At 47.6% G+C, this 22,247-nt stretch overlaps 1 protein-coding gene across 1 annotated transcript in view; it reads left to right on the top strand.

Annotated features, from left to right (window-relative positions):
- LOC107298317 (chromodomain-helicase-DNA-binding protein 3) overlaps nucleotides 1-10,298 on the top strand; it is a 44,544-nt gene extending 34,246 nt beyond the window's left edge. The window contains exons 20-22 of the mRNA XM_029286492.1: nucleotides 1,309-1,472; nucleotides 8,601-8,727; nucleotides 10,201-10,298. Coding sequence (XP_029142325.1) covers nucleotides 1,309-1,472; nucleotides 8,601-8,727; nucleotides 10,201-10,298 — 389 coding nt within the window. The remainder of the gene's footprint in view (nucleotides 1-1,308; nucleotides 1,473-8,600; nucleotides 8,728-10,200) is intronic.
- The last annotated feature ends 11,949 nt before the right edge of the window (nucleotides 10,299-22,247 follow it).

The raw sequence follows: 22,247 nt of genomic DNA, 5'->3' as shown, positions 1-22,247 counted from the left end.
TAGATAGATAGATAGATAGATAGATAGATAGATAGATAGATAGATAGATAGATAGATAGATAGATATGGATGGATGGATGGATGGATGGATGGATGGATGGATATAGATAGTTTTATAGAGTTTGATAGATAGAGATAGATAGATAGATAGATAGATAGATAGATAGATAGATAGATAGATAGATAGATAGATAGATAGATAGATAGATATGGATGGATGGATGGATGGATATAGATAGTTTTATAGAGTTTGATAGATAGAGATAGATAGATAGGTAGGTAGATAGATAGATAGATAGATAGATAGATAGATAGATAGATAGATAGATAGATAGATAGATAGATAGATAGATAGATAGATAGATAGATAGATCCAGATGGAAGACACTTGGCAACCGACTCACATTTGTGACGGTTGCGGCATCCCGGGGGTGTGTGTGTCACGTGATCCCCTTTAGCGACCTTCCGATGAGGAAAGTCAGCGGGGGAGGCTGGATTCACGGAACAGGCCCGTCACTAACTGAACGACCTGCAGCGATTCCCGGGCAAGGAAAGGTGGTCAAATGGGGCCAAAGTTCATTTCCCGACTGTCTCGCTTAGCGAGGGAAATTTGGGGCTCAATTATGGTCATAAGTGGAGGATTACCTGTATCTCCTGCTTCCTGGCTGTTTTTGGGCGCTCCTTCCGTTGTTGGATGATGGGCTTCTAGGTTCAGCCCCTTCCCTTAGGTACAGGGGTAGGCAACTTTGGCTCTTTTACGACTCGTGGATTGCAGAGGAAGGGATTATAAGAGAGTAAGCACATCGATGGGTGTACACATCCTGCTGGCTCAGGAATTCTGGGAGTTGAAGTCCACGAGTCATAAAAGAGCCCTTAGCTCGCCTGGAAACAGGACTCCCATCACTGGAAATCTTCCAAGGAGAGACTCCTGCTTGAGCAGGGGGATGGACTAGAAGACCTCCCAGGTCCCTTCCAACTTGATGGTTTCCTATCCTACAGAACCAAACTTCCCAGCTGAGAACAGTTAACCAGTGGGACAGCTTCCCACCAGAAGTGGTGGTTGCTCCAAAGCTGGAGGTTACTTTACATTGTCCGGAATGGCATACCGTCTCCTGCTTGAGCAGGGGGTTGGGCTAGACGACCTCCCAAGGTCCCTTCCGGCTCTCTGTTCCGATTGAGACTGGGAAGGAAGGCGGTGGTGCCCAGGAAGTTTGTGGCCCGCCAGGGAAGGCCATGGCTAGCGTTGGCCCTGATGGACTTTGCTTTCTCTTCTGTCTCCTTCTTCTTCTTTCCCGGCGGCTGGGCCAGTGCTGAACCAGTTGGAGGAGCTGCTCAGCGACATGAAGGCCGACGTGACGCGCCTGCCGGCCACGCTTTCCCGCATCCCTCCCATCGCTGCCCGGCTCCAGATGTCCGAGCGCAGCATCCTGAGCCGCTTGGCCAGCAAGGGGAACGAAACCCAGAGCGTTCCGGTAAATGCCAATCTTCTCTCTCTCTCTCTCTCTCTCTCTCTCTCTCTCTCTCTCTCTCTCTCTNGGATTTATAGCTGGTTTCTCAGACCGGACCCAGTGGTGATTTTTCTCCTGCTCTCTCTGGCCAGAACTTCACACCCTTTGGCAGAACGAGGAGCGAGCCGCCATCTCCTCCAGCAAGCTGAACGAGATCTGGCACCGCCGACATGACTACTGGCTGCTGGCCGGCATCGTCCTGTATCCTTTAAAATTTGGGAAAGTGGAGTTTGGGGGTGGGTGGGGTGTTGCCCGTGATTCCCGGTGAAGGCGGAGGACAGGGCACCCTTTGTGGGGAAGCGAGAGGGGAGAAGGACACCGTCTTGAGAAAGAGCTGGCCAAGTGGTCGCAGGGCCATCCCGTGAAGGATGGGGAGGGTTAGGGTTTTTCGGGGGACAGCCGAGCTTCCCCGGGGTGGTGAACGGGGAGGGAGGGGGCTGGTCTGCTGTTTTCCTGCAGGAAGCAGAGCTCTTTGGAGAATGTCTGAGTGGGGGGTGGGCTGCAGCCTCTGGGTCTCACTGCCAGTTTCTGCCCGACAAAAGAGAATACCTATAACTCAGGGTTGAAGCGTGGGGTCCCTGGTGCGCTCTGAGCTGGGTGGTTTTCTTGCAGACGTTTCATGACCCAACTAGGGAACAGCATCAGGGCTAGAAGGGAGAGAGGTGTGCAGAGTGGAGGAGGAGGAGGAGGAGGAGGAGAAATGGAGGAAGAGGAGAAGAAGGAGGAGGAGAGCACAAGGAGAAAGAGGAAGAATGTGGGGGTCCCTGGTGCTGTCTGAGCTGGGTTGTTTTATTGTGGACGTTTCATGACCCAACTAGGGAACATCATCACTGCTGGAAGGGATTGAGATTAAGTAGCACTGAGGATGTTCCCTAGTTGGGTCATGAAACGTCCACAATAAAACAACCCAGCTCAGAGACACCCCCCCCAAGGACCCCACAGTCCTCCTCCACTGCACAGCCCCTCCCCTCCCTTCCAGTACTGATCTTACTTAGTTGGGTCCTGAAACCTACGCAAGAAAATCACCCAGAGTGCACCAAGGTTAGGGTTAGGGGGTTAGGGCTAGGGTTAAGGTTTAAGATTTAGGGTTAGGTTTAAGGTTTAGGGTTAGGTATAACGTTTAAGGGTTAGGGTTAGGTTTTAGGTTTAAGATTTAGGGTTAAGATTTACGGTTTAAGGGTTAGGGTTAGGGGTTAGGTTTAAGATTTAGGGTTAAGATTAGGTTTAGGGCTAGAGTTAAGGGTTAGATTTAAGATTTAGGACGGGGGTTCCCAACCCCTGGTCCGTGGACTGGTACCGGGTTGTAGCACACCAGCAACTGTGTTAGGGTTAGGGGGTTAGGTTTAAGGTTTAGGACAGGGGTCCCCAACCCCTGGTCCGTGGACCGGTACCGGGCCGCAGCACACCAGCAACCGGGTTAGGGTTAGGGGGTTAGGGTTAGGGGGTTAGGTTTAAGGTTTAGGACAGGGGTCCCCAACCCCTGGTCCGTGGACTGGTACCGGGCCGCAGCACACCAGCAACCGGGTTAGGGTTAGGGGGTTAGGGTTAGGGGGTTAGGTTTAAGGTTTAGGACAGGGGTCCCCAACCCCTGGTCCGTGGACTGGTACCGGGCCGCAGCACACCAGCAACTGGGTTAGGGGCTTAGGGTTAGGGGCTTAGGTTTAAGGTTTAGGACAGAGGTCCCCAACCCCTGGTCTGTGGACCGGTACCGGGCCGCAGCACACCAGCAACCGGGTTAGGGGGTTAGGGGCTTAGGTTTAAGGTTTAGGACAGAGGTCCCCAACCCCTGGTCTGTGGACCCGTACTGGGCTGCAGCACACCAGCAACCGGTCTGCACAAACAAGCCAAGCCCCATCCCCGGGATGCAGGCAGCACAGAAAACCTCGCCCCCTCCGGTCCGCGGGAAAACCTCTTTCCACGGAACCGGTGGTCCCTGGTGCCCAAAAGGTCGGGGACCTCTGCCCTAGAGGAAGTCAGTTGAAGAGGAGGAAGAGGGTTCCCTTCTCTGCGCTCTTCTCCGAGAGGCCGCCCTCCGTGGGGACTCCTGCCCGCAACTGTGGACGCCCCTTAACCTGCCCACCCCTGCAGGCACGGCTACGCCCGCTGGCAGGACATCCAGAACGACAACCAGTTCGCCATCATCAACGAGCCCTTCAAGAGCGAAGCCAACAAGGGGAACTTCCTGGAGATGAAGAACAAGTTTCTGGCCAGGAGGTTCAAGGTGGGCGAGGAGAAAGTGGGAGGCCCCCCCCCTCGGGCTGAGAGACGGGCTGGGGCTGCGGTGGTGGCTTTGGAATTTAAAAGCAGGCTAAGGCGATACGCTAGCTAGGATGTGTTGTTTCTCTGTGGTTAAATATGTGTGTGTGCGCGCGTGTGGTTATAGGCCTAATCTTTTGTTGTGTTTATGCGGTGTATATTGGAGGGGGTGGCCCTTTGAGAGCTGAACGCAGTGAGATTTCATTTTAATGTATGCTGATTAGTCTACATTTAAAGCGACAATAAAGTTTATTCTGTTCTGCTCTGTTCTTGTTCTATTCTATTAATTTTTATTCTATTCTTATTCTATTCTTATTCTATTCTATTCTATTAATTTTTATTCTATTCTATTCTATTCTATTCTTCTATTATTCTTCTATTAATTTTTATTCTATTCTATTCTTCTATTCTTCTATTCTATTAATTTTTATTCTGTTCTATTCTATTATACTTCTATTCTTCTATTCTTATTCTATTCTATTCTATTAATTTTTATTCTATTCTATTCTATTATTCTATTCTTATTCTATTCTATTCTATTAATTTTTATTCTATTCTATTCTATTATTATTCTATTCTATTCTATTAATTTTTATTCTATTCTATTCTATTATTATTCTATTCTTCTATTCTATTAATTTTTATTCTATTCTATTCTTCTATTATTATTCTATTAATTCTTATTCTATTCTTCTATTATTCTATTATTATTCTATTCTATTCTATTAATTTTTATCCTATTCTATTCTATTAATTTTTATTCTATTCTATTCTTCTATTATTATTCTATTCTATTATTCTATTCTATTCTATTAATTTTTATTCTATTCTATTCTATTATTCTATTCTTCTATTATTCTTCTATTAATTTTTATTCTATTCTATTCTATTCCTTATTTCTATTCTATTCTAATATTTCTATTCTATTCCTTATTTCTATTCTATTCTATACCTTATTTCTATTCTGTTCTGTTCTGTTCTGTTCTGTTCTGTTCTGTTCTGTTCTATTCTATTCTATCCCATCCCATAATTCTATTCTATTCTATTCTATTCTATTCTATTCTATCCCATAATTCTATTCTATTCCTTATTTCTATTCTATTCAACTTCAAATCCCAGAATTCCTGAGCCAGCAGGATGTGTCTACCCATCGACGTGCTTACTCTCTTATAATCCCTTCCTCTGCAATCTTTCTGCTATAGGAGGTAGGAGGGGGGAAAAAAAGGCATGGCTGGCTCAGGAATTCTGGGAGTTGCAAGTCCACAAGTCATAAAAGAGCCGAGGTTGCCTACCCCTGACCTAGACGAACCACCGTAAGTCGAGGGGAAAGACCCCCTTGGCCTTCTCCGGGGTGCCCGCTGCCTTCTGACCGTCTCCCCTGCCTTGTTTCTGCCAGCTGCTGGAGCAGGCCCTGGTGATCGAGGAGCAGCTCCGCCGGGCGGCCTACCTGAACATGACCCAGGACCCCAGCCACCCCGCCATGGCCCTCAACACCCGCTTTGCCGAGGTGGAGTGTCTGGCCGAGAGCCACCAGCACTTGTCCAAGGAGTCCCTGGCCGGCAACAAGCCCGCCAACGCCGTCCTGCACAAGGGTAAGAGGCGGGCGGGGAGGCAGGCGCGACGAGGACAGTCCACGTAACTCTCCCTCTCCCACCCACACACACACCCGGCCTCCGTGCGTGGATCCTTCTGTATCCCCCTGCCCCTTCTGAATCCATTAAAGTGCGGTTGTGCTGTGCAAAGCCACTGTGTGTGTGTGGTTGTCTCCTTGATCCTGCTCTTTGTGTATCTCTGCTTCGGGTCTGTCGGCGGAGTATCCCACTAGTATCTCCGGAGAAACCGGGACCCTCCCTCTGAGCATCTTCGAATCTGTCTTGAAGGTTTTTCCTCTCCTTCCTCGCTTGCTGAGCGTCCCCCCAATAACTGGAATGAGCATCTTGGGGGGTGGGGTAGAACCGGGGTCCCCAACTCCCCCCCGGCCGCGGCCTGTTGGAAACCAGGCCGTGGGAGAAATGGGCAAGCGCGCGCAAGATGGAAAGGTTGGGGACCGCCTGGGTGGAAAACACGCTTGGTGTCCTCGGTTGAACTTTCAAAGAAAAACAGCCAGAAAATATTCTCGCCTTAGAAACCGGGTGCTTCTGGGATATCTAGCTGGGTGCCTTCTAGTCTGCTTTGCATCCTTCATCAAGTATTGTGACTGGTCCGGATCCACTGTTGTGCCCATCAAAATGTCATATCTCAGACAGACAGACAGATAGATAGATAGATAGACAGACAGATAGCTAGATAGATGATAGGTAGACAGAGATAAATAGATAGATAATGATAGGACAGATAGATAGATGATAGATAGATAGATAGATAGATAGATAGATAGATAGATAGATAGATAGATAGATAGATAGATAGATAGATAGATAGATAGATAGATGATAGATAGATAGATAGATAGATGATTGATAGATACATAGATGATTGATAGATGATAAAGAAGATAGATGAGATAGATGAGAGATTGATAAATATAGATATAAATGATAGATAATGATAGATAATAGATAGATAGTGATAGAGAGATAGTGAGAGAGAGAGAGATGATAAATAGAAGATACAGATAGATGAGATAGATAGATAAATATAGATAGATATAAATGATAATGATAGATGGTAGACAGATAGTGATAGATATAGTGATAGTGATAGATAGATAGATAGATAGATAGATAGATGATTGATAGATACATAGATGATTGATAGATGATAAAGATAGATGAGATAGATGAGAGATTGATAAATATAGATATAAATGATAATGATAGATAATAGATAGATAGTGATAGAGAGATAGTGAGAGAGAGAGAGATGATAAATAGAAGATACAGATAGATGAGATAGATAGATAAATATAGATAGATATAAATGATAATGATAGATGGTAGACAGATAGTGATAGATATAGTGATAGTGATAGATAGATAGATAGATAGATAGATAGATAGATAGATAGATAGATAGATAGATAGATAGATAGATGGATAGATGGATAGATATAGACAGAGAAACAGACAGACATCAGTGGCTGCATAATTTTGGTGCCTTCTTGAGCTTCTTCGGTTTGTTTTCTTGTCAACTCCGCTCCTGTCCTCTCAAAGCATCCCAGAGCTTCAACTTAACTAACTGAACGACTGCAGTGATTCCCTGGCAAGGAAAGGTGGTCAAATGGGGCCAAAGCTCAATTCATGACTGTCTCGCTTAGCGAGGGAAATTTGGGGCTCAATTATGGTCATAAGTGGAGGACTACCTGTATCTCCTGCTTCCTGGCTGTTTTTGGGCGCTCCTTCCGTTGTTGGATGATGGGCTTCTAGGTTCAGCCCCTTCCCCTAGATACAGGGGTAGGCCACCTTGGCTCTTTTATGACTCGTGGACTTCAACTCCCAGAATTCCTGAGCCAGCCTGGCTCAGTTTGGAAACCTCTCCCTTTCCCATCAGCATGGCTGGCTCAGGAATTCTGGGAGTTGAAGTCCACGAGTCATAAAAGAGCCAAGGTGGCCTAGAACAATTGGCAGGCCCTTAGCTCACCTGGAAACAGGATTCCATCACTGGAAGTCTTTAAGAAGAGACTGGACAGCCCTTTGTCCAGAATGGGGTAGGGTCTCCTGCCTGAGCAGGGGGTTGGACTAGAAGACCTCCGAGGTCCCTTCCAACTTGATGGTTTCCTATCCTACAGAACCAAACTTCCCAGCTGAGAACAGTTAACCAGTGGGACAGCTTGCCACCAGAAGTGGTGGTTGCTCCAAAGCTGGAGGTTACTTTACATTGTCCGGAATGGCATACCGTCTCCTGCTTGAGCAGGGGGTTTGGCTAGACGACCTCCCAAGGTCCCTTCCAGCTTGAGACTGGGAAGGAAGGCGGCGGTGTCCAGGAAGTTTGTGGCCCGCCAGGGAAGGCCATGGCTAGCGTTGGCCCTGATGGACTTTGCTTTCTCTTCTGTCTCCTTCTTCTTCTTTCCCGGCGGCTGGGCCAGTGCTGAACCAGTTGGAGGAGCTGCTCAGCGACATGAAGGCCGACGTGACGCGCCTGCCGGCCACGCTTTCCCGCATCCCTCCCATCGCTGCCCGGCTCCAGATGTCCGAGCGCAGCATCCTGAGCCGCTTGGCCAGCAAGGGGAACGAAACCCAGAGCGTTCCGGTAAATGCCAATCTTCTCTCTCTCTCTCTCTCTCTCTGCCTGCCTGCCTGCCTGCCTATCTATCTATCTATCTATCTATCTATCTATCTATCTATCTATCTATCTATCTATCTATCTTCTATCTACCTACCTACCTATCTCATCTCTCTGTCTGTCTATCTATTCTTCTATGTCTCTCATCTCTCTCTGTGTCTCTATCTACCTATCATCTCTNTCTATCTATCTATCTATCTATCTATCTATCTATCTATCTATCTATCTATCTATCTATATCCTCTCTCTTTATCTATCTATCTGTCTGTCTGTCTGTCTCTCTCCCTCTCTGTATGTCTGTCTGTCTGTCTATCTACAAAGTCTCTTTTTCCTGGCTTTTCCCCTGCAGTGCGATTGGAACTTAAGTTTTGTTTCGTTTTACTATTTTATTTATTTTATTTCACTTTACTTTTATTCATTTATTTGCCACCCAACCCAGGTCCCTTTTCCCTGGCTTTTCCCCCTGCAGTGCGACTGGAACTTAAGTTTTGTTTCGTTTTGCTATTTTATTTATTTTATTTTACTTTTAATTTAATTTATTTGCCACCCGTCTCGTAACGCAACGCCTCTGGAGGGCTAATTGGTGTCCCCCTCCCTGTCTTTTTCCTTCGGCAGGCCTTCCCTCCTGGACCCTACGCCACCCCACCTAGTTTTGGGGGCTCCTTCGGGGCCACCCCCGGTGGGGGTCTGCCCACCTTGGGGGCCAACTACAGCCAGATGCCAACCGGCTCCTTCATAACAGGTCAGTTGGGGACGATTGCGCAAGGCTTGTGAGTATAATGACACCGTTGCGGTGGTTGCACAAAAAACCGGACAGTTGGGTTATGAAAAAAACCCCAGAACGTCACTTACAGGAAGGCGGTCCTCGTCTTACGACAACAGCCGAGTCCAAAATTTCCATTGCTACGTGAGACAGCGGCTGTGAAGTGAATTTTGCCCCAACTTACTACCTTGTTTTTGTCGCAGTCGTTAAGTGAATCACTGCAGTAACCGGTTGTTAAGTGAATCTGGCTTCCCCATTGACTACTGTTAGGTTGCAAAAGGGGAAAACGGTCACAAGTCATTTTAAATGCAGGTAGTCCTCGACTTAACGACCGCAACGGAGCCCGCCATTTCTGTCGTGAAGCAAAACGTTTGTTAAGTGAATTTTGCCCCGTTTTATGACCGACACGGGGCCGCGAGGGATGCATGCAACGGTCGCCAGTGTGAGAAATGTTCGTCGGTCGCTCTTTTCAGTGCCGTTGTGATTCCTAATGGTCACTAAATGAACAGTTGTAAGTCGAGGACTGTCTGTACTAAAGGCAGGATAGAAATCTAATTACATACATACATACATACATACATATAATGTATGTATGTATATATGTGCACACACACACACATCGTATTTCCCTCAAAATAACTGCCTGTACTAAAGGCAGGATAGAAATCTAATTACATACATACATACATACATACACATATACACGTACATATATCCACACACACATCCATATATTATGTATGTATGTACGTATACACACGCACACACCGTATTTCCCTCAAAATAAGAACTTCCTGTACTAAAGACAGGATAGAAATCTAATGCATACATACACACACATACATACATACATACATACACCGTGTTGCCCCCAAAATAAGGACTGCCTGTACTAAAGGCAGGATAGAAATTTAATACATACATACATACACACACACACATATATATACACACACATCTATCTACACACCTATATCTCTATATATATCTATATATATATATATCCATATCTATACATACACACACACACACACACACCCCTATATCTATCTCTATATCTATCTCTATATATCCATATCTATCTGTCTATATATCTATATATACACACACACACACACACACACACATTCAAAATTTTGGTGGCTGACAAAGTTAGTGGGAGACTACTAGTATAGCTATTTCAAGCTCTCTCATCAGCTAAAGAGCTTGAAATAGCTACACTAGTCTCCCACTAACTCTTGTTGTCAGCCACCCAAATTTTGAATTTACGGTATTCACAGTATGTTTCCCCCCCCCCCCCCCCAATAAGCCCTAACCAGAAAATAAGCCCTAATGCGTCTTTTGGAGCAAAAATTAATATAAATTAATATTTTTGGGGAAACACACATACACCGTGGAGATATATACCGTTTTCTCTCTCTCTCTCTCACCCCCCCCCAAATATCCTTGCAGCCAACGGGCCCCCCGTGATTGTGAAGAAGGAGAAGGAGGGCGAAGGCCTGGAGAAGAAAGAAGCAAAAGGCGGGGAGGTGATTTGCATAGACGACTGAGGGGGGGGGCAGCTGGGCCACCTGCCCGCCGAGCCCCCTCCACCCGCGCCGGCCCCCACCTCTGCTCCGAGGGGCCCCCCCCTGTGGCCCTCCGGCCTCTCCTTTTTGATTTCCGGATTATGTGACAGCCTGGGGGGGGCCCGGCCGGCGATTCCTGCCCCTTCTCGGGACCCCCGCCTCGGATTCGAATTCCTCCTCCCCAGCCCCTCCCCTTCCTGCAGGGGGGGGAGGAGGCAGCGGCCGGCCCCATCCGGAAAGCCACCCCCGGCCGGACATTAGACTGACCAAGAGGTACTCAGGACCGAGCTGGTTTGTATCCACACACACACACCCCCCCTGGCTGGTGGTTGCGGGAGGGGGGCCAACTTAAAAGAGCGCGGATCCGGGCTGCCTGGGGCTCGGATATAGGGGAGGGGGCAGCCTGCTTTTGTGGGGGGGGTCTTTGCCGCCCCCCCCTCTCCCCCAGTGTCGAAACCTTCGAGAAGCACTGCAAAAAAAAAAAAAAAAAAGGACTCTTATAAATATGAATATATATATAATGTATACACATTCAATGCTGTATGTTTAATCCCCTTTCCCTTCTTGGGCCTGGCTTCCCCACGGTGGGGGGGGGGCAGAACGCAGAGACCCTCCCCCTCCATGACCACGGCCCCTTGGAGTGGGGGGGGCGGACCCCTGCCCCCCCCAGCCAGAACTTTTGGGGAGCCTGACCCAGACGCGTCCCCGCTTTGGGAGGGCAGGCCCGTTTCTCCCCCCTTCGCCCACCCTCCCCTGTGAAAGCGAGCCGGTTTTATTGGGGGGGGGGGGGAGACACGGGGGGGGGGGGGGGNGAGACACGGGGGGGGGGAGGGGGAGAAGCCAAGCTGCACTCCGGGATGGATTGCCGAATTTTGAGTCACTTCTTGTTTAAATCTGGCGGAATAAAGGCACCGTTTCCTTGGCTACATAAAGCTCCAAGCGTTTGCCTCTTCTGTTCCGGGCGAGCGTGTATATGTATTTGATATATAATATACATAATAAATAATAGAGATAGATTAGATAGAATAGATAGATAGATAGATAGATAGATAGATAGATAGATAGATAGATAGATAGATAGAGAGATAGATAGATAGATAGATAGATAGAGAGATAGATAGATAGATAGATAGATAGATAGATAGATAGATAGATAGATAGAGAGATAGATAGAGAGATAGATAGAGAGATAGATAGATAGATAGATAGAGAGATAGAGAGATAGATAGATAGATAGATAGAGAGATAGATAGATAGATAGATATCTGATAAAGATAGGTAGGTAGGTAGGTAGATAGATTAGATCTAGCCGTTGGTCCCTGGCAGCTATTCTCAAATATCGGCGACTTTTAAGATGAGTGGACTTCCCTTCCCAGAATTCCTCAGCCAGCCCTGGAGCTTAAGACCCACCCACCTTAAAGCATGGCTGGCTGGGGAATCCTGGGAGTTATTTATTTATTTATTTTATTTGTTCCCATTTATACCCCGCCCTTCTCCCGAGGGACTCAGGGCGGCTTACAGGTAAATAAAAACAGTACAATACAATAAATATCTAAAAACCAAATTAAAATATATATTAAATGACCTGTATTAGATTTAAAATTATAAAATCCCTTTAAAATCATTGAAGTCCACCCATATTAAAACATGGCTGGCTGGGGAATTCTGGGAGTTGAAGCCCATCCATCTGAACGTTGCCTAGACGGTCCACGGAGTCTGTCCATAAACGGGGGAATTGTAAAAAACAAAAAAAAAAACCCTCTTTAGAATAAGGAGATTTAAAAGCAGAATGAACATCCCTGTAGCAGCAACGTCTTGATCTGTCTTAAGCCCTTTGTAGAACTTACTAGCCCTGGGTAGCTGTGCCATGGAGGAGAGCGGGCCGTTTTTATCGAAAAGCTGGATTGAGCTGCTAAAATGCTCTGATCTTAACCCAAGAGCAGCTGCTGTAACAAAGGAACGGTTGCTCGAGTAGGCAAATTGATTTTCAATCAGAAGAGAACTGGAAGGGACCTTAAGAGGCCCTCTAGTCCAGCCCCCCTCCTGCTCAAGCAGATCCTATTCCGTTTCAGATAGGCGGTTGTCCAGGCTCTCTCTCTTCTCGAAAGCCTCCAGGGATGAAGCACCCACAACTTTTGTGGTAAGACCCTCAAATACTGCAAGACTATCATGCCATGTCCCCCCCCCCAGTCCTTCTTCTCTCTAGACTGGCCAAACCCAAATTCTGCAAGCATTCTTTATATGTTTTAGTCTCCTCCAGGCCTTTAAATCGTCTTAAGTTGCTCTGTCTTTGCACTTTTTCCCCCCAAAGTCTCGACATCTTTTTGGGAATGTGGGGACTGAAACCGGAGGCAGGATCTTACAAAACAGGACTAGCACTTTGTGTGATCTGGATTCAGTCCCTGTTTCTGCAAATCTAGGGATTGAAGTTAAGCTTTTTTGGCTGCTGGCCCACGTTTGGAACTTTTGACTCTGAGCCATAAGTCCTTTTTTTTGTTGTTTTGTATCTATTGTAACTTTGAAGAACACACAAGCAATGGGTCCTAAGTCAAGGGCCCACCTGTGCGTGTCGCACCTCCTGGCCCAGTTATTGGGACACCTGAAGACAATCAGGTCAGCAGGGAAAACTGGCTGGACGTGGTTTTTAAGCGTCCCACAGCCGCAGCCAAGGTTAATAGCTGTAAAAGTTTCCATACCTCAAACTAATTGCAGCAACAGGAAGGTGAAGATTCAGACCCAGCTTTGCAGTCTGAAGTTAGGAATCGCCCTTCTTTCTACCCAAATGATCCCTTCCGCGAGTCTTGTTCCTTTTCAGAAATCCTACAAACCCCCCCAATTTGGGGTCGGACTCTCCAATTAGTCCAAAGATGTTTTTTTTCCCCCCCCAATTAGAATGAGACTCTTTGGCCTCCAAAAGCTTGAGTCACATCCCGCCGGGTTTTGCAAAAGCTGCAGGCCAGGGTGTCGGTCTCACGCTTTGTGACTCAGTGGCCTCCTACACGGTCCATTAAAAGCGGCCTCGGTCGCAGGTCACGAGAGAGAGAGAGAGGCGGGGAAGATTATAGGCCCAGAGCGGTGAACAAACAGGATGTGATCAAGGAAGCTGCCGCAAATCTTTCCAGGGAGAAATCCGGATCGAAATGCCTGCAGGGGCTATGGAGGTGACGGAGAAACCAAGAAGCGTCAGGAAGATGGTGGCGTTTCCAAAATTCGTTGGCTTCCCCTTTGCGCCTGTCGCAAAAGGTAGGACACCCACCGTGTGTGGCACGTGGCCTGGGGGGAATTTGATCAAACCGCAACGCTACACTCTGTTTTCTACGCCGGCCACAGAGGAAACCCAACCCGGCTTCCGTTTCAATTATGTCAAGCCTTTTTAAAATCCTACGTGTTTATTAACATCACTAAATCACTTTACAGCTGCCGAAGGACGAAAGCAGAATATAAATATTCAATTACGAAGGCTTTCCAACACATTTCACAGAAATGGATTTTTTTTAAAAAAAACCAAAATATACAGCATTTGAAACTCGACTTCTGAGCAGGTCGCACAATCTCTGGCGTCTCTAGATGCAAACGCTTCGCAAGGAAAAGGACCGCTAATTCCAGTTTGTAAATCAGTACAATCAGTCCTGACAAAAAAAAAAAAAGACACAACTCGGAGCGACCTTGTCACAATCCACCGCAAGGGTACCGTTTTATCTTCCAAAACGAAGTGATTTGTTGGGACTTTGAACCTATTCAATTTTAGTTCCTCATCTTAAAAAAAAAAAAAGATCAAGAGGGCAAAGTCAGCTCCTTCTATCCAGACCAGATTCTCCTAAAAAGTCAAATTTGACGGCTCCCCCACAATTTCTTCGTTTTAGGTCTACGGATGCGAAGAAGGTTCCAATCCAACAAGAGAAATTAGAAATCCTAGCTGAGATATCCATTCTAATAACTTTAAGGGGCAGAAATGCCCACGGCAGCATCATTCCGGAGGTGACGGTTAACATAAATTAGATTGTTTGAACGTTCTTCGTCTTCTCTGCAGGTTGCAAAATATTTCAGCCTCTTAGATTGGGAGAAAAACACCGTAAACAAGGATTATAGGTCGCCCGGTATCCTTTTGTCCTACCTTCAAGGAATCGAAGACCCACGTCAAGTCGTATAAAAAAGGATTTATTCCATTTATTTTTAAAAGTCACGTGGATTGTATCTGGGCGGGAGAAGCACTTCCAGAGAATAAGGTCTGAGGTTTATTTTTGGAAGACAAGAGATTGTGAACACATTTAGGGAGAAACTGTTAGCATCTTCAAAGAAGCAAATAAATAAAAAAAAAAACCCGGCTCTTTTAACCTCGAAGGAAATACATTTTCACCCAAACGTGGCTGGTTACAGAATTCTTTTCCCTCTGCTGTGACTTGGGTCTTCTGCAAAGCGGCGAAATAATTCCTTGTCGGTTCTTCTTGGGACGCCGCCCGCGCGCAAAAAGACGCCCGCCGTTATCTATCCCAAACGGAGAGGGCACCGTCACCTTCTTCCCCGGAAAGCCAGTTCCCTTGATGCGACTGACCGCAAGGTAGTTTGCCCGCGTAAAGCGACCGTTGGCTTTTCAGATGACGTAGCAAGTCACGATGGGCACGTCCTTCGTTTCAGAACCGTAGGCTGTGGGAGAGGGGAGAGAATTGGCTGACATTAAACGGAGAAAAAGAGAACCTGGTTTGTGCTCAAAAGCATCTCAAAGGCTAGGTGTTTCAATTCTCACCTTCACAGAACGTGTGTGTATTTTTTTTAAAAATGACTCAGTCACAACGGTGCTCAAAACCCACATCTTGGCCCACTCCATCCTCAAATGCTCAAATCTTGGCACCGACTGCCTTTCTAAGCCCCGGAGATGCTAGATTTCCACCTCCAAAATGTACACACTTATCTGTGCTTCCCTGATTTAACCTTTTAAGCCAAGTCTCTCCCCAGATAAATACACATGCGGAAAATCTCCTTAGCTCCCAAACAATTACTGACCGTAGGAACTGATCGGAATTCCCCAATTAGCCTTTCTCCCTTTGTGGTATATAGTAATAATAATAATAATAATAATAATAATAATAATAATAATAATAATAAATAAAAAAAATAAAAATAAAAAAATAGTAGTAATAATAATAATAAAATAAAAATAGAGAAAGTCATAGAAAATGATAAAGTTAAACTGCTCTGGGACTTCAGAATTCAAACAGACAAGCCCCTGCCACATAAGACCCCGGACTTAACAAAAAGACAAAAAAAAAGTCTGGAGAGTGGACGTGGCAGTGCCTGGAGACAGCAGAATAGACGAGAAAGAACTGGAGAAGATCACAAAATACAAAGACCTACAAATAGAAATAGAAAGACTGTGGCAAAGGCAAGCAAGGGTGGCACCAATAGTAATAGGCGCCTTGGGTGCAATCCCAAAACAACTGGAGCACCACTTGGACACCATCATCGGCATTGACAAATTCGCCATCAGTCAATTGCAAAAGGCGGCCTTCCTGGGAACCGCTTCCATCCTGCAACGAGATCTGTAATACCATCAAACATCCACGTCTGCCTATCCCAGGTCCTGGGAAAGGACTCGATAGGTAGACAAAATGCCAAATCCAGTCTGAACATCTGGCTGACTGTGCAATGATCCGTAATAATAATAATAGTAATAATAATAATAATAACAATGTTGGAAGGGACCTTGGAGGTCATCTAGTCCAACCCCCTGCTCAGGCAGGAAACCCTATACCATTTCAGACAAATGGCTGTCCAGTCTCTTCTTAAAAACTCCCAGTGTTGGAGCATTCACAGCTTCTGGAGGCCGGTAGTTCCACTGGTTAATTGTTCTAACTGTCAGGAAGTTTCTCCTTAGTTCTAAGTTGCTTCTCTCCCTGATTTACCTCCAGGCCCTTTCATGGTCAAGTTGTTTCCCCCGTTAGAAAAACAGCAAATGCAGAAATCAAAATATAAAGGATAGCAAATGGTCAGCAGCTGAAATTTTGTCTTGCTGGGGCAAATGGAGGGATAGTTCTGGCCCTTCAAGAGGCAGGCAGGCTGTTTCTGACTGGGCTTTTTTTCTCCCCAGGGGAGAAGCAGATTTTGTGCGTAACGGTTGCAAAGTTTAAAGACACAACGCAGGCACTTAAATACAACAAAAGGCGCTTAACTGTCTAATGGGACGGACACGTTTTCTTACAGTTGCACCTGGCTGCCAGGCAGAAGTTGACTCTGGCCCAGGAGGATGAGAAAAGTTTTTGAGGGGTCCTTTTGGTGCTCCCTGAAATGGGTTGTTTTCTTGCAGTGCACTCACTGATGGTGTTACCTAGTTTGGTCACGAGACGTCTGCAAGAAAACAGGCAAGCTCAGAGAGCACCAGGGACCCCCCTCCCTCCTCTTCCTCTTTCCCTCCTCTTCGTCCTCCTTCTCCTCCTCCTCCCTCCACTCAGCAAATCCCCACTCCCTTCTACCACTGATGGTGTTACCTAGTTTGGTCACGAGACGCCTGCAAGAAAACAGCCAAGCTCAGAGAGCACCAGGGACCCCCTGTCCTCCTCCTTCCCCTCCACTTCCTCCTCCTTCTCCTCCTCTTCCTCCACCTCCCTCCACTCAGCAAATCCCCACTCCCTTCTACCACTGATGGTGTTACCTAGTTTGGTCACGAGAGGTCTGCAAGAAAACAGGCAAGCTCGGAGACCGCCAAGGACCCCTCATTTCAACGCTGAGCTACAAATATTCTCCTTTATTGGGGGGAAAAAGTATTCTATCAGACTGAAAGCAGAAGGGAGTCTCCGTTCCTTGCCTTTTCACCCGCAGCCTTACCCCTGACTTCAGTCACTGCTATTGACGTGGGATAAAATAGCAGCAAAAAAGCTTTATGGCTTTGATGCCGCATCAGTCGTGCAACTAAGCAACTTTAAGCCATATTTTATTATTTACAACAAAATCAGTAAAATGCATCCGAGATATAGTCAGCCTCATCCATCATTACATTTCATGCTGATTGCCTCGTTAGGGCTGAGTCCCCCCCCCCCAGGCTTTTTGGAACAGCCAGATTTTCAACAGCTTGCTAAAAAAAAGTCAGGAATGCTTTTTGATGTTGTAACTTAACAGGGCCATTTTTTTTTTAAGGAAAGACATCCTGCTTAAGAGATGCAGGGCCGCTTCCAAAGCATGCAGCTCATTGCAACTTTATGAATCACTCTTGACTATTAAAAAGCAGGGCACGGATCTACGTGCCCAGCACCCTAAGAATACTTTAATTAAAACCTAAATATTACAATGTGTTAAATAAAAGTACATATTTAGAACCCCATGAGTCAAGAATTGAAAAATACATGGAAAACTAACTGAATCATCTTGATCTCTGCTGCTGCTGCTAAGATGGAGGCTTGGTGCATCAGACCATCCAGAAAGCATCTGACAGGGAAACCTGGATATAGCCAGAAGGGAAGAACAGGCAGAAACACCCCCCCCCCCCGAGTAGGGGGTTGGGACTAGATGACCTCCAAGGTCCCTTCCAACTTTATGATTATTATAAATGCAGTTTGGATGGTGAGAATTGTGAAAAGTGCAATAAAGGTGGAGGACACCCAAGGGGAGAATTTCAACTGGCGGGCTCTAGGAAGACCCAGCTTTGTGGAACGTCCTGCCCCCCAGAAGTGAGGGAAGACCCCAATCTCTTGGGGTCTTCAAAAGGGTACAAAATTGTGACCTTGTGTGTGTGTGTGGGGGGGGGACAGAGGACCAAGCAACCGTGGGGGTGCTTATTCTCTTGATAGGCTTCCCCACTTGTAATAATCCAACATTAAATGGCCATCTTAGAATTTCTCTCTCCTTCTGATATCTTGACATTCTACCATTTCAAAATTTATCCCTAATTTTTCATTTTAATGTTAAGTTTTTAGACCCTGTTTTATTCATCCGTTATATTTTATGTTTATATTTATCTTTATACACAGAGAGGCTCTGTACTATAAAACTCCAGGCGTCCCAAAGCTGCTTTTTCATGAGGCAACTGGACTTTCTTGTTTTTCTTTGAAGATGCCTCGCTTCTCATCCCAAGAGCGGAAGAAGCTTCCAGGCAGAGAAGCGAAACGTCTTCAAAGGAAGACAAGAAAGTCCAGTTGCCTCGTGAAAAAGCAGCTTTCGGGAGAACTGTGACCTGGAGGACTGAGACTCTCCACAGATATAAGACGAGATAACGCCGGTCTTAATGATGCTCGCCAACGCAAACAGATTAAATTGAAACGCATCGGCCTCCGTCTCCTTTCAAAACAACTGTGGGCAGCTTAGACGGAGCATAAAAAAACATGACTTGCTCTCCAGAGTCCCTGAAATTTTGGGGATGGGTGGGCATGTAAAGTGAATAAACCTTAACTGAATCCGTGGACTTGTCATCCTTGAGGGTCTCGGCACGTCCTTGAGGCATCTCATCCCACCTGTTCCAGGGTGGCCACCCAGGGTCCCCCCCCCCTCTGCCTTCAAGTGTTTTGAATGCCATGCACCCCCAAACCCATCCAGGGGCACGGAAGGATGGGCCTTTTCCCAATCCTGAGCTTCCTTAACACCCGAGTTAAGGTGTCTTCGTATGTATTCCCAGGGTAATTTTGTAGGATCCAATCCGGGTCGGTCCCCGGGACCAGAGCTTCTGCCTTCCCAGCTTTCGGACTCGGGGAACTTTAGCCTCACGATATTTTCTGCATGCCCCAACAGCTGAACCTCAGCTTTCCACTTTTAAGGCAGGAACTCTCCAAGTTTGGCCACTTAAGACATGCTGGCTGGGGAATTCTGGGAGTTGAAGTCCACATAACCTTAAAAGGTTGCTTGTTAGTCAAGGATTCCCGGGAGCTGCACACAACCCTGGTTTAAGGCACAGAGGGGTTAAAATGGTGTAAGGCAGGGGTCTTGCAACTTGGCCCTTGTATGACTTGTGGACTTCAACTCCCAGAATTCCTCAGCCAGGCAAAGGGCCAAGTTGGAAGACCCTTGCCTTATCTGAACCTATTTAATAATTAAATAAAGTTGGAAGGGACCTTGGAGGTCATCTAGTGCCTGGCTGAGGAATTCTGGGAGTTGGAGTCCGCAAGTCATACAAGGGCCAGGTTGGAAGACCCCCTGCTGTAGGGTCTCCTGCTTGGGCGGGGTTGGACTAGATGACCTCCAAGGTCCCTCCCAACCGTGTTATTCTAAATATATTCTAAATAAGTCGAGCCAAATCCAGCTGGGGGGGGTCTTAAATCACGTGCTGCCAATCTTGGAGGGAGGGCAATTGAGGCCACGACCCCCGTCCCAACTCTTCGCAAGGTAATGAAAGACGCCGGAGTCTCCCTGGGACTTCAACTCCCGTCATCCCTCGGGAAGGACACTCACGGTTGATTGGTTGCCGCCTCCGCCACGTGAGCCCGGAGCCGCCGCGGCCCCGCCCTCTCCGATCCCGCGCATGCGCCTGTCGGCCGCCTCCGCCTCCTCCTCCTCCGCCTCCCTTGAGGAGTTTCTTCAGCGTCCGCCAGGGGCGCCATTGCTCGTCCTGGCCGCTCTCTTCTCCCCCTTCCTCCTCCTCGTCTTCTTCGAGGTCTTCGTCCCCGGCTAGGCGCTCCTCGCGGCCGGCCTCCTCCCGTTCCCGCTCGCGGAGCACCACCCGCTGCCAGAGCTCGGCGTCGATGGGCGGCAGGACCAGGCGGCGCCGCCAGCCGCCGCTGCTGCGCCTCACGCCGGCCGCCAGCAGGTTGCCGCGCTCGCGGAGGGAGGTGACGACCCGGCAGTAGGGGCACGTGACCTCCTCCCACCAGCCCTCGCGCGCCAGCTGGCACACGCAGGCGCTGCAGATCACGTGGCGGCAGCGCGAGGGCTTCCAGGAGCCGCGCGCGCCGCCCAGCCGACGGGGCGCGCGCCCGCAGCGGTCGTAAGGCATGCAGCAGATGCCGCACTCCAGCTCGGCCGCCTCGCCGCTCTCGACCTCCGCCATCCCCGCCGGCGACCGCCCGCGCGTCCGACTTGACCGAACGCGCTCGCCGGCTCCCCGCGGAGATATATATAGTCGCGCCCAGTCCCGAGCCACGCCCCCCCACGAGCGTTCTATCCAATGAGCAGAGGCAGGAGAGCCGCGCGCGTGCCCTAGGCCTAGTATTACATCCAATGAGGAGCGAGGTGCGCGCGCGGTGGTAAAGGGTGGGGGGGAGAAGAGGCCGCGCCTCCCCTGCTGTCTCTTCTTTAGGCGGGAAAAACGGTGAAAGGCAGAAGGGGGCGGGGCTTGAGCTGAGGCGAAATGGGGTGATTGACGTGTGGTCAGGCCGAAGTTGGTCTGGTAAAGCTCCTGATGGGGAAAGTGGGATTTTTAGGTGTGCCTCCAATTTAGCCTTGGGCAAAGAGATTACAAAAAAAAAGGAATATAGGTAGTCCTCGACGTACAACCGCTCGTTAAAGTTAGAATTGCCCCGAAAGAAATGACTTTTACGACCGGTCCTCACACTTACGACCGTCAGTCAGAGCATCCCCATGATGGTCATGTGATCAAAATTCAAGTATTTACCCCAGTTTCAGCCTCTTGGGGTCACCTGGTCACCATTCGTGACCTTCCCAGCCAGTGCCCGACAAGCAAAGTCAATGGATTCGCTAATGACTGTCTGATTCACTTAACAACCGCAGTGCTGTTTAACAAGCCTGGCCAAAAAAACAAAAAAAAAGGTTATAAAATTGGGCAGGACTCACTTAATAACTGCCTTGCTTAGCGATGGATCTTTGGCTTTCCTGGCCCGCAAGAACAATGTCGGTGGAGGATTTGCTTTGCGATCATGCGATTCACTTAACAACCCGAGTGATTTCCTTCACGAAATGGGCAGAAAAGCTTGTAAAAGTCACAACTTGACAACCGCTGCCTTGCTTAGCAACGCAAGTTGTGGTCCCAGCTGTCGTAAGTCGAGGACTTCCTGTATAGTGTATAACGGAACCAGTATCTGCGGTCAAGCAACACAATGCAAAAATCCAAACCGGGATATTTACTTCGATATGCTGAACCAGGTTCCCTCCAGGCTGAGAGGACTACACCTCCCAGTACTCCCTGTCAACCGCAGCTGGGGACAATGGGAGATAATGGGATAACGTTGCTGCTGGTCCCCCCAATGCTCTGTGGCTCTGCTTCTATTTTTTATTTAAAATTAGCTCAGATCAGGTTTAATTCGCGCAGCCAAGATAGGGATTTTAAATTGTTATTATTATCCAATTATTATTAATATTACCCTATTATTATTCCAATTATTATTCCAATTACTGCCTGGTATCTCACAGTGTCTGCCTATGTATCTATTACAGGGGGTCTTCAAACTTGGCCCTTTGATGACTTGTGGACTTCAACTCCCAGAATTCCTCAGCCAGACTGGACAGCCACTTGTCTGAAATGGTATATAGGGTTTCCTTCCTGAGCAGGGGGTTGGACTAGATGACCTCCAAGCTCCCTTCCAACTTTATTATCGTAAATAAAAAAAATATTTAGTGCATTGTTTGTCACCTTGCTCCCCCTTAAGATGCGTGGACTTCAACTCCCAGAATTCCCGAGGTTGGCTGAGGGGCATTCTGGGAGTCGAAGTCCCTCCAGCTTGGATTGACAGACACAGATTGAGCAAACGGAAGCAAATTCCCTTTGTGCTGGCTCTGCTCAGGATGAAACTGTGACTCTGGCAAGCTGGAAAACCATGGTTCCCTGCCCTGGTACTCGAGATCTGCTTTCTAACAGCAGGAGAAGGCAGCAGCCCCACCGGTCAGGTAAACAGGAAGCCATCAAACCGGTTCAGCACAGAAGCTCCTGCCGGTTTCATTCCTGGAAGCTGGAATGCTCTCTGACAAAGGACTTAAACAGCCGGCCATCACAAGGGCTTTTGAAATAGCGGGGAATGGCTGCAAGCTGACAGCTCTTTCTGGGCCAGACACGGCTGTGCG

The sequence above is a fragment of the Protobothrops mucrosquamatus genome, unplaced genomic scaffold, assembly GCF_001527695.2.
Source record: "Protobothrops mucrosquamatus isolate PMUCROS unplaced genomic scaffold, P.Mucros_1.0 scaffold3869, whole genome shotgun sequence".
Lineage (NCBI taxonomy): Eukaryota > Metazoa > Chordata > Lepidosauria > Squamata > Viperidae > Protobothrops > Protobothrops mucrosquamatus.
This window is presented reverse-complemented; position numbering and strand designations above follow the sequence as displayed.